Source organism: Sciurus carolinensis, chromosome 4 (assembly GCF_902686445.1).
Source record: "Sciurus carolinensis chromosome 4, mSciCar1.2, whole genome shotgun sequence".
NCBI classification, from domain to species: domain Eukaryota; kingdom Metazoa; phylum Chordata; class Mammalia; order Rodentia; family Sciuridae; genus Sciurus; species Sciurus carolinensis.
In genome coordinates, this window is record NC_062216.1 from 64,079,600 (window position 1) to 64,091,761 (window position 12,162).

The 12,162-nt window shown below is 41.7% G+C and overlaps 1 protein-coding gene across 15 annotated transcripts in view; it reads left to right on the top strand.

Annotated features, from left to right (window-relative positions):
• Mical3 (microtubule associated monooxygenase, calponin and LIM domain containing 3) overlaps positions 1-12,162 on the top strand; it is a 194,980-nt gene that overhangs the window by 102,376 nt on the left and 80,442 nt on the right. For 11 of the 15 annotated variants that reach the window (XR_007108323.1, XM_047549517.1, XM_047549504.1 and 8 more), the window contains exons 19-22: positions 490-546; positions 3,216-3,323; positions 5,850-5,957; positions 6,624-6,810. Coding sequence is in view for 14 of the 15 variants with exons in the window: in XM_047549517.1 (XP_047405473.1) it covers positions 490-546; positions 3,216-3,323; positions 5,850-5,957; positions 6,624-6,810 (460 nt within the window). In the remaining variant the exon portion in view is untranslated. Of the gene's footprint in view, positions 1-489; positions 547-830; positions 916-3,215; positions 3,324-5,849; positions 5,958-6,623; positions 6,811-12,162 lie in introns of those variants that run through there. The other 4 variants (XM_047549515.1, XM_047549516.1, XM_047549512.1 and 1 more) reach the window with 3 other exon arrangements.

The following is a 12,162-nucleotide window of genomic DNA, read 5'->3' on the forward strand; positions in this document are numbered from 1 at the left end:
TACTTCCTGTAATAAAATATGCCTTGGTTCCATGTTCCTGTTGAAGGTCCACCTGAGTTTCCTCTGGTCTGTCATAATGGTCATTTATTCCAGCCGATTTCCACCTCTCCACCTTTCCTTTGTAATGTCCTGTAGAAAACTTCACCCTACTAACGTGTCTCTCCTTCTGAACCTTCCATTGAATGCCTCTGGTCTCATGCCACTGTGTGAAATATGCTTGTTCCACGTTTGTGCTAACAATAGTTCTTTATTTGTCTGTGTAGCTGACCTCATTGGAGGCCAGGTGGGCATAATGGCTATGTAAAAAATTGTTCTTGGGTCCTGGGATTTGATCCAACTGGCGTTATGGTTAGTTGGGTGGAGACCAGTAGGAGCAGGAAATATGTGTTGAATGAACTCTGAATTTCTGACTTTGAATTCCTGCTGTCACCTAGTAGGTTCAAATAGAGCATTCATATGGAGCTTAAGTTTCTACTTTGTTGCCAACAGACATACAGGGATCTTGATGCTGACAGCCGTGGCAAGCAGAGTCCCCGCCATGAAAGGGTAAAAGAGCATGAAACCGTGGCATGGGATGCTGAGAGCCAAACAGATGGGGCACGCTGTATGGTGGGGCAATGGGAAGGGGGCATGGAAGATGGTCCTCTTTCCCCTTGCTTTTTGCACATTTGTCACCCAGCCAAGAGCCAGAATTCTTTTTGCTAACAATGTCAACCCATGCAAATAGCATTCATTGCCCATCATTCACGCTGGATGCTAATCCTAAGTACTTATGTTATCGTAAAGGGCTTTAATGACTTTCTAATTCTGTCCACCTTTCCCATTTCAAGACCATACTACCTTTATCCCCAAAATATATGCTAATGGGAGAACAGCATTGACTGTCAGGGATAGCTTCTCAGGAGAAAGATATAGGTAAGTAAGCAGGTGACTTTTGACAGTTTTGGATCTTGAAGTAGAAATACTAAGAGAGCAAATGCTCTTTGCCAGTGTAGGGCTTTATCAAAAAAGGATATGGGGAAAGAAGGTGATGACAAGATGAGTATGTATAGTGAAAAGTTTCAGCTGGTCTTTTTTGAAAAACTGAGGAGAGGAATCACTGATTGCAACTGGCTGTCAATTTATTGAGTAGCATAGTTGACCAGTTGAAGAGTTCTGCTTATTTTATGAGACTTTTTCTGTTGTTATTCCTCTCCTCAAAAAAGATCTCCAGATGGGGATAGCTTTACAGCTAGAGTAGGTTATCTGTAGTTGCTAATCTCACATAAGCCCTTTATATTATTTTTACCTCCCCCTCTGCCTATCCTTTCTGAAAAAATGCAATTATGACTAAGTAGTAAATCAGGTTACTTCTCAGATCTGTTAGGAAACTAACCATAGCACTCTCTTCCTGTGCCCTCTCACCAGACTACCATCAGGCAGCTGTGTGCTATCCAGATGGGGTACTGGGTTAGGGAGAAGAGATGGGATCAAGGTGAAGGGCTGTCCCTTGCATCTTCTCAGTGTGGCCAGGCCTTATTTTGTTAATGCTTATTGGGTCTGCCTTCTCCCACAAACACTGTGTGTGCCCAATCTTCTTCCCAGGCTATACCGTACATCTCTTAAAAAGAAAAGTGGGCATTTTCATTGAGTAGGGCATTTTGGGGAATGAGGTGCTGATAATTTTTAATCAACACATAAAAGAAGAAGAAAGGGAAGTGTGTTGAGTAAAAGAAGAGACTGACCAGGAGAAACAATTCTGAAGCGTCTAGAGTTGCAGTGCCGAGGGGAAGAGGTAGGTTTTGAGCTCAGGAGACAATAGGTGTGTGGGAATATTTTTTGTTTTTCCGTAGGAACTAGTATCTGGATTCCTCAGTTCAGGGCCTATTCTAGATACTTTGGAGGGACAACACTTAACGTTTTTCCAAGACTTTCTATCCACTGCTCCATTACTGTGTGTACACTCCTCACTTTCAATTCCTATTGCTCCTCCATTAGTTCTGTCTGTTTGTCATACTAGGGGAATATTCAGTCCTTTTACCTTTTGGTGAGTGGTACTTGTACTCTTTCACAGAGACCATCCCCAACTCCCCTGGGGGCCTGTGTTGCTGACTCCACTTTGAGTGCTGAGCTTAGGACCAGGGAGCTGACTGAATATCTGGAGTAGAGGCTAGGCTAGTTAGGCACCAGATAACTTCCATTCCATGTTGTTAACCCACACTGTTGTGAAGTGAATGTTGACTGAAGTCGGGGGTGCAGTGGATCTGGAGGAGCAGAGAACTTTTATTACCCTGATAATACCTTTGTTCCTCACACCCTGTAAATATTTCACCCTGAACCTGGTTGGAAACTAAATAGTTATTACTTGCTAACTTTCAGTCACCTCACTCTGGAGACTGAAGTTCCTAGCTGTATGGGCCAACTGCTGAGGAAAACCCTGGTTCATTTTTGCTATATGTGTTGTGTGCAGTCTGCAGAAGATGTGGGAACTTTGAGTCTTGTCTCCTCATCATTGCTTGGGTTTTGGCTGGCCTTGTTGGCAAGCAGAGCTTCTCAAAGCACTTGCTATAGAAGGAGGATAAGCACTATTCCTGCCCTTCATACAGAAAGAGCCCTATAGTTACTGTTTTTTTTTCATTTTTGTTTTTGTTTTTGTTTTTTGCTTGTTAATTAGACAGCTAATTGAATAATGGAATGGTGGCAGGATCCTTCCTTACCCAAGAGAAAACATGACATGGGCCAGTGAGAGGACTGTCTGCAGGGGACAAGGAACATGTTTGCAGTACCTGCCGTTGCCTATACTACCAGTCAGCTGGCAGAATTGCCCACTTAGAAGATAGGTGGAGTAAGAATACCAAACCAGAAAAGATGAGGTTTTCACAGATGGCTTACCTGTGAAGAGGGACATATCTTTATGGCATATCTCCTTCAACTAGGATTCAAAGATGCATTATCGCCCATTATATTCAGAGCAAGCTTCACTGTAAGCATTGGAGAAGGACAAGCAAAAAACAAAATGGGAGCCTTGATTAGGGAACCACTTGTGCTTCTGGAACTAAAATTCTTTTTTTTTTTTTTTTTGACTGGGGATTGAAAAATATTTATTTTTCATGTATATTCTTTAGATAAAGGTCTGGAGTAGAAGGGTCTAAAGCTGTCAAAATTTCTTATTTGAGGTATGACTTTTAATTTAACATTTTCATTTGATTTTTTTCCCTCCATCTTATATTTTATAGCCAGAACCTGAACCTTCTCGTCGATTTTTTGTTGACCAGTGGGAGCTTTCTCTTAGTCTCCGCTCCTCCAACCGCCCTGCCTCTCCCTCCTCCGACTCCCTCCGACAGGTAGCATGGTCTGAGAATTGGCAAAACCATGTTTCCTCTGCAGCCTCTGCTCACTTCACTTTCACACATGCCTTCTCTCCAGAGGAAGGGTACAAAGGTCCTTAACCTTGGCCTCTCTCCTTTAGAAAGCTAATGGTGTGTGTCTGTGTGTTTGAGGGCTACAGCAGACACTAAATTAAAGAGGCTACTGGCTTTCACTGAACTGTGTTTAACATGCCAAAGTCTGTCAAAGTAAGCCTACTTTGATTATATTTTAACTATATATAATAATGATAAGCATTTTTTAGCCATTGACTTTTTAAATTTCATGTCTTTGTAATCATGTGTTACAAAGTATGAACCATATTGTAATGAAATTACTTAAGCAGAATAGTGAATCTGCAGTGTTCCGAGTGCCTCTTGAACTATAATCATGTGAGGAATGAATGCTGTTATTTCCCACAGTGGCACTGATCCAGCCATAGAGAAGTTTATACAGAGATTAGAGGGTCTTTTTGCCCATTCTGTTTGTGCTTCCTTTTCTTGAGCTAGTCTAGATTCTTCAGTATATATGTGCAGAATCATATGCATGTGTGTGATGCGCAGTAGTGTAAATCTAGTGATTGCTATGCTTTGACTGTTTTTTAAGAGCAGGGAGAAGGAAACCATCTGCTTTTCTTGCCAAAAACAAACAGAACTTGAGTTTTCACCTCTGGGAGGTGGGAGTGCTACCACATTGCTGAGAATTGAATATAACAAACACCTTTGCACATGGGCAGCCCCAGGCTGTAACTGCTGTGGGTGATGGTTTCTGGCCATCAGAGAAGGGTTCTGACTGTACAGTAAGGGCCCAGGGGCTGCACAGTGTCCTGGCCTCATGTTTGACATCTGGTGTATATTCGTTTGCTACAGAATGAAGAAAATGCAGTTTTCTGTTAATGATCTGCTCCACTTTGCCTGGTGTCTGCCTATTCTAGGCCTAAGTGTCTCCAGTGTCCCTAATTTAAAGGTTTAGATCTAAGAACCACTTGTTTTTTCTTAATCACTAATGGTTATAAGCTGTGAAATTAATAGGCAAACGGTTCCAATCCTTGGAAATCTCCTTATTTTTCAGTTGGAAAACATGATTCCTCAGTTCCAGCTAAGCCCTGAACTAAGCAGTCAAGAATTGTTTTCTCATTCATGCTTCTGTTATTCCCAGATTTACATTAATTAATTCCCTCCCCATCCTCAGAGTACTTCTCTTTGCCCCTGCCCAACCCAGGACATGCCATGGCTGAGCAGGGGCAGATAAAGGTTATCACCAATAATACCAGAACTCTTACACATTCCTTTATATTTGTCTATTCAAACCACTTCCTAAGGGGGTTGTTGACTTCTCCAAGATAATTGCTCCTTTTGTGTTTCTGAGTCAATTAGATTCACTCCCCTCGAATTTGTCAGGGATCCCCCTTGTTCCATATAATTCATGAAAAGAGCAGTACAACACCACATGGAAAGTGACCTGGACATGGAGTCCCAAAAGGATTGCCAACAAGACTTTGACTGCATTTCCAGGGACAGGCTCCAAAACTAGGCTGCCCTGGTGTCAGCCCTTGGTGGGAGCAGAATGGCTTATAATACAAACTTTTCTCCTGTTATTTCTTGAACATCACCAGGAAGAAGATTGAATTGGTTGTATTTTCTTTTTCTTTTACCTTTTCATATTATTAAAATAATCCCTTCTGAACTAGAAATATATTTTGACCTCTCAGGACTGAGAAACTTGTCTACATGACTGCATTGTATGGTTAAGATGCCCCACCCAGTCTAAAAGGCTTTAGTGTAGTGCCTAGATGGATCATATGGACCTCATTATGCTGTTCTCAAGCCCCCCCTTAAATATCAGTGGGGAAAATGGGCAGAGAAGGCTTCTGCAACAGAACTGAGGAATGTCTATTGCTCATAACAGGTGCTATATGGGTCAGGTGCTAACAAGGAAAATAAAGGTTATCACCAATAATACCAGAACTCTTGACATCAGTAGATGACCCAAGTGGAGTGTCATTTGCAAAAATGAGCTTGGCTTCTTTCTAAATGAGGAAATAACCTACCAGGCTCGCTCCTGTACTCTGAAACGGTGCTCAGTCTGAGCATCCTACCTCCTTTGTGGAGTTGATTTTCTTGAACTCTGTATGTAATTCGATTCACCAAGGTACAAGCCCTTCTTACTGTCGTCTGTGTTCTCATCCATCCTGCCTGTTACTTCCCATCTGCCTGAAACTATATAATCCCAAAAAAAGACATGAAAGACCAAGTTCTCCTTGTGGAAAGATCATCTTTCACATAACTGCTGCTCCTTTCTATGTTGACCACCACCACCCCACACAAGTAGATGTTGACACAGTGTTTTACTCACCACCGTTTTCCTGCTTGTGGGCACTGTGTTGGCATGGTTTGCTGCTGCACTGTGTAATTGTTTTACACCTTCAAATATTTTTTTCTTCTTAATTTTTTTTCCTTCTCATTTCCTTTCATTCTGGTCATTCTATAATCTCCAACCAATAGAAGTATATAAAGATGTACACGGGCGGAGTGAGCTCATTGGCTGAGCAGATAGCCAATCAGCTTCAAAGGAAAGAGCAGCCCAAAACCCTTCTAGACAAGAAGGAACTGGTAAGAGATATCCCAAGGGCACTGGTGCTAGCCTTCACACTGCTATGGTGAACAAACCTGGTTTGTTCTAAGAAGCTTAGTAAACTTCTATGGCTGCTTGTATTGGCATGTGATAATTTTTTGAGGTTGTCTGAAGTTGACAACTGAATTTCTAGAGCTGCAGTAGATGTTTAGAATGTTGTGTGGAAAAGCATTTGTACCTCTAAAAGTGATCACTCTATAGTACAGACGTTTTACACACACACACACACACACACACACACACACACACACACACACATATACTGTGAACACTGAATATGTATATACCGATACTTTCCTCTAAACAGAATTCTGTCAGAATAATTTGGTTTGATTGTTAGGAAACTCTGTAAACTTGGATCCTTCATCAGAAGCAAATTTTGGTTGTTGATTAACCCTGATTCAGGCCTCACCTTATACTGAGGGCTCTTGGGAGGGACTTGTGTGTTATAGCTACTGCAAGAGTGCTGCTGCTCTTCCCGAGAGACAAAAGCCAGACCAAATGTAGCCATTTAATACTTGGAGTCTATCTCCAAATAAAAGCACCTGGCAAGAATCAACTTCACCTGAAGAGGGATTGTGCAGCTCCAGGAGGGGAGACAGAGGCCTTGCCCTAATTCCTTCCTTCCCTCCCCTCTCCCCCAGGGCTCCATAAAGAAGGAGTTCCCACAGAACTTGGGAGGCAGCGACACGTGCTATTTCTGCCAGAAGCGGGTCTATGTGATGGAGAGATTGAGTGCAGAGGGCAAGTTCTTCCACCGGAGCTGTTTTAAATGCGACTATTGTGCCACCACCCTGCGCCTCTCAGCCTATGCCTATGACATCGAGGATGGTGAGTTCATCTGCACCTCAGCCTATACTTAGAAACTGAGCTTGAGTTATTCTTTTATCTGTTTGATCTTCTAGGAACCTTAGCTCTTCCCACCCCTTTCCCTCCATTATTTGTTTTTTTTATCTGAAACTCTTTCTTATGAATGTTTTTTTGAAGTCACCAGGCTATATCATAGTGTTAGTCAGTAATTATGGTAATGAGAATGGCATGCATTTACCTAAATCAGTTCTCTTGATTCCCTTGATTTTTACCTCATGATGGGATCTCAAGGACAAAGTACAGAAAAGCCCTGTTGTCTTCTGGTAGTGGGGTCAACAGGTATGTAGAAATCACACTTCTTGCCTACAGATAATGACAGCAAATAAATAGATCACTGTCCCCTGGATACTCGAGCTTCTGCCCCTGGGAGCTGACTGAAATATGCCTAATATTGCTGCCTCACTCTGGCATCAGCATCTTCTTGCCAGTGCCTGAGGAATGGGTAGCTCATTGCCCAGGACCTAAATCTGATTTACTGTGACACTGACTATTTTTACAATGGAAAGACCTTGGCCAATGGAAGGTGGAGAAGTGTGCAGACAGTTCACAGAGAATGATAGAGATAGGCTGGCCACCTGTAATCTGAAGACCCCGAAGGTTAATGGAAATGGGTCAGTGAGGCAATGATGAGCCCTGCATTCACTCCTATAGGGTGCTGAAGGAACTTTGTGGGAGGCACTTTTACTGGTTCAGAATTACCAAAGAGACCTAGATTACTAGAATTCATGAGTTGGCATTAAATCTGTTACATTGATAGTTAATTTCTTGATTGAGAAGATTTCAAGGTAATGTAATACAGAAGGGCCCCATAAATTAGGACGGTCACTCCAGTTATCTCAGTTTTCCTAATAGTGAATAAACAGGCAACTGTGCCAAAAGGAGCAAAAAAGGATCAATCCCAAAGTAGTGAATTAAGAAAGGCTAACTCTTGGGGCCGGGGTAGAGTGTTTGCATAGCATATGTGAGGCACTGGGTTCAATCCCCAGCACCACATTTAAAAAATATAAATAAATGTATTGTGTCCATCTACAACTTAAAAAAAAAAAAAAGAAAAAGGCTAACTCTTGAGCTGGGGATGTAGCTCAGTGGTACAACACTTGCCTAACATGTGTAAGGCCCTGAATTCAATCCCCAGCACCACCAAAAAAAAAAAAAAAGAAGAAGCAGAAAGGCTACTATCTCTCTTATTGTTATGGCACCTGCTCCTCTTAACTGTGTCAGTAAGGAACACCACCCCCCCCCAAAAAAAAAAAAAAAAGGTACTATCCAAGCTGGGTGCAGTGGCACATGCTGAGGAGGCTGAGGCAGGAGGATTACAAGTTCAGAGACAACCTCGGCAACTTAGTGAGACCCTGTCACAAAATAAAATATAAAAAGGACTGGGAATGTGGCTTAGTGGTTAAGTCCCACTGGGTTCAATCCCTAGTACCAAAAAAAAAAAAAAAAGTAAGGCACCCTATTTAGTTAGGGAAGAATTAAAACTCAGGTAAGGAAAATAAATTTCTATAAATACAGTTCATTATTTCTGTTGTACTTTTCCCACACCCCTGCCCTGGATGACACTTTTGATTCCAGGGATGGTGGTTGGCAGATGGAGCCCACCCGATGTCTTGTAATTGTCCTTAGTAGTTAGGTTATTTTAGTTACCTTTTACCTTGGAAGATGCCTGAAAGGAAGATCCCTCAGGGTCCAGCCAGTGTGTCCATAGATTATTTCATCTGTGGATATGTACTCATCTTTGCTCCATTCTCTTGAGGATATGGAAAAAGCACAAATGTGCCTCCAGTAGCTTATACTTTTAGTCCGCTTTCCATTGCTTTAACAAAAATCCTGATATAATCAACTTATAAAAAATGTTTATTTTGGCTCACAGTTTTGAAGGTTTCATTTTATGACCAATTGACCCTATGAAAATGCAGTACATTATGGCAAGAGCATTCTGTGGAGCAGATTTGCTCGCCTCATTGCCAAAAAACCACAACAAGAGAAGGAACTGGGGGTCCACAATCCCTTCTTGGGGACATCTCCTCCACCCCCCAATGATCTAACAACCTCCCATGAGACCCCACTTCTTAAAGGTTCCACCACCTCCCAATAGCACCACCCTGGGAAATAAGCCTCATGGACCTTTGGAGGACACTTAAGATCCAAATAGTAGCACATTCTGAGGGGACTGATGAGACAAGACACAGAAAGCAAAGCTTACAGAGTAAGAATGTGTGGTTAAGGGCCAGGTCACATAGTGAATAGCATAGATTAAGTTCAGAGAAAGAGAAAATTGATGATGTTCAACAGCAGTTTGGAATGACTTAACCAACCTTAGGTAATGCATATGAGAGGAATGGGAATTGGCTAGCAGAGGAGAAGATGACTTTACAGGCAAAAGGACAAGTGCCCTGATGGCAGTAGCTGTTAGCTGGCACAGGTGAAGCTAGCCTGCCAAGAGCATTACTCTAGATAACAAAGAGGGAGGACAGCTCACCAAAACTTAACCTAGATAGAATTTTCATCAACTTAGCCACTTCTGAGGATTCCTTCTCATCTGTCAGGGGACAGGCAGACTAGAAAATGAAATTAAATTTTAGGGGCATACTAAAGTTTTAGCCTATTCTTCACCCAGGTTATTGAGTGAGGAATCTGAGATAAGGAAAATCCAGAGAAATTATAACTTGGGGGAAAAAAGAAATAACTCAGGCATTGTGCCAGGTCCTTTAACACATAGCACATCCTTTCATTCTCACAACCCCATGAGGTTGCTATTTTTTAATTGTAATTTTGCCAGTTGGAAATCAAGTTCACAGAAGTTATAAGTTGCTTATCCAAGTTTACATGGCTATTAAGTATTGGTTTGTACTAAATGACCTCTGAGATCCATTCCAGAGCAGAGATTTAGGGATTAGTGGCCCCAGGTCCTTCATCAACTCCAAACTGATAAACCAAGATTCATGTACTCAAAAGAGATGTCTGTGATTTGCCCTTGTTGCTGTTGAATCTGCCCTTCAGCTTTTTTTTAAGGGAAACTGCCCCAAATCAAGCTACTCTTTCCTTTGCCAAATGCTAGCTCATTTTCAATTGCTGCCAACTCGTAAGACCAGGACTCTAAATTAGATAGTATCTTGTTCCATATCATTTTGAGGAGGGAAAACAGATTCTCTGCCAAGGATGTGTGATGTTCTCCCCAGGAGTGACAAGTCTTATCTGCTACTTGCCATTACTGCTGGTGCCACCTGGGCATCTTCTCCCTGGGCCATTGCTCTCCCTGCCTCTACAATTGCCCCTTTAGTCTGCTTCCACAGAGCAACCCAAGGGATCTTCAAAAGGTGTTAATCAGATCTCACCAATCCCATTTCTTGTCTTACTACCCACTGCAGTGCAAATAAAATGTAGTCTTTTCTTGAGTGAGAGAACTTAGCATGTCTGCCCCCAGCCTTCAGCTGTCACCTGCCCCCAGCTCACTGTATCCCTTTCACAGTGGTCTCTTTCCCATAAACATGATAAAACCATTGCTGCCTTGGGCCATTGCCCTGTCTTTTCTGGAATACACTCCTGAGTCTTCACAGGGTAGCTTCTTGGCCTTGCTATCTCCACATGTCCCCACCTCAAAGGCCTTCCCAGACCTCTAGCCCCTCATACCCCCATTTGACTTCTCCACATGGCCCTCACTACTTCCTTATGCTCATTCATGTACCATCTGCCCCATCCAAACAGAGAACCTCTGCCTTGGCTGGAGGTTCTTCAGTGTTTAGATTGTACTTATTACTTAAGAGCACTCAGTAAGTTGTTGAGTAAATGGGTAAATGACCCAGTTTACCTTAAGCTTGCCTGATGGGCATCTGTTTGCTATGTTTCTCTTTTCTAGACACTCACCTATTTATCAAGATTGCTTAATTTAGATTATCTGTGAAAACCGTCATTTTTAGCTGACTTATAACATTATTCCGGTTGTGTTTACTAATTGAGATAGGCATCATAGCATAGTGGCTAAAAGTAAAAGGCTCTGGAGCCAACTTCCGAGATTCAAATTCTGTCTCTGAGATTTACTGACTATGGGACACTTGGGCAGATTGCTCAAGTGTCTTTCTGTGCCTTAGCTGGGAAAAGGTGGATAATAATGGTACCTACCTCATTGGGTTGAGGAGTAAATGAATCAATAGATGTAAAACAGTTAAAATAGTTCCTGACACATGGTAAGTGTTAGATAAGAATTATCTCTTACTAATCTAAAAAAGCAAAAAATGCTATTAGGTTTGGAAAAGGGTTTAAGAAGATATATTAATTGAGCACCTGAAACTCAAGACATGTGATATCTTAATTATCTCAACCTATGAGATAAGTATAATGTTCATTTCATACTGAAGAAGTCGTTCCAACAGGCTAAATATATATAACTGTTGAGTGGTTGATATACTATTTGAGCTGAGATCTGATTTCAGAGCTCATGCTTTTCACATAATGTTGTGCTGTCTTCCTGGAGAAAAGAGTTTCCTGGAGTTTTCTTGGAAATTACCTTTTGGTTAGGCTTGTGAGACTCATTTCTGAAACTTCTTTTTAAATTTAGAATACCAAGGAAGGTTCCATGAGGATTCAATCGAGTTCCATTGAATTGTATTTTCAGATCTAGGTTTCTACTTTAGTACCAAAAAAAAAAAATTTAAAACATACAAATCAACATAAGAAAAAATGTAAGAAAGAAATGAAAGTAACAATAATTGGTGGTAGTTTTCTCATACTTTAATAAACAAGACTCTTGGTTATAAGTAATAGAAAACCAAGTCAGATTCAAAAATAAGCTTTAAATTTATGTCTTCCTTACAGATAACAGCATCAGAGAAGGGCTGCCTGTTCTTCACCTGTTTGCTGGTTATAGCCCTGGTTAGCCTCAGTCACACACTAATTCCTAGGGCTTGTATCCTGGGGAGGATGGTGGGAGGTAGTAGTCTGGTTGACCACCCTGATCATATATCTACTTCTGTGGTGGGTAATGTTAGACCACATGATTGATAGCCCCCATCAGAATCTCAGGGAGGAGGGAAAGCTATTTCTGACAGAAGTATTTCTTACAGAATGATATATAAACAGACCAAATAACTTGTGTATGATCCAAGTACTAATACACTTTATCCTATCGTATTTATTGGTGGCCAGAACTCACAAAAGCAGAATTGTGCTGGCTAGTGGGTGAAGAAGACAGGATCTATGGTTGTAGGAGAGGGAAGGGGTAGAAGTAGACCCATCAGAGTGAATGCCAGTGCTGCCCCAGCTCCTGCAGCCTTCACGCCTCCACCCAGCACTTGTATTCATCCTAGCTTTCCC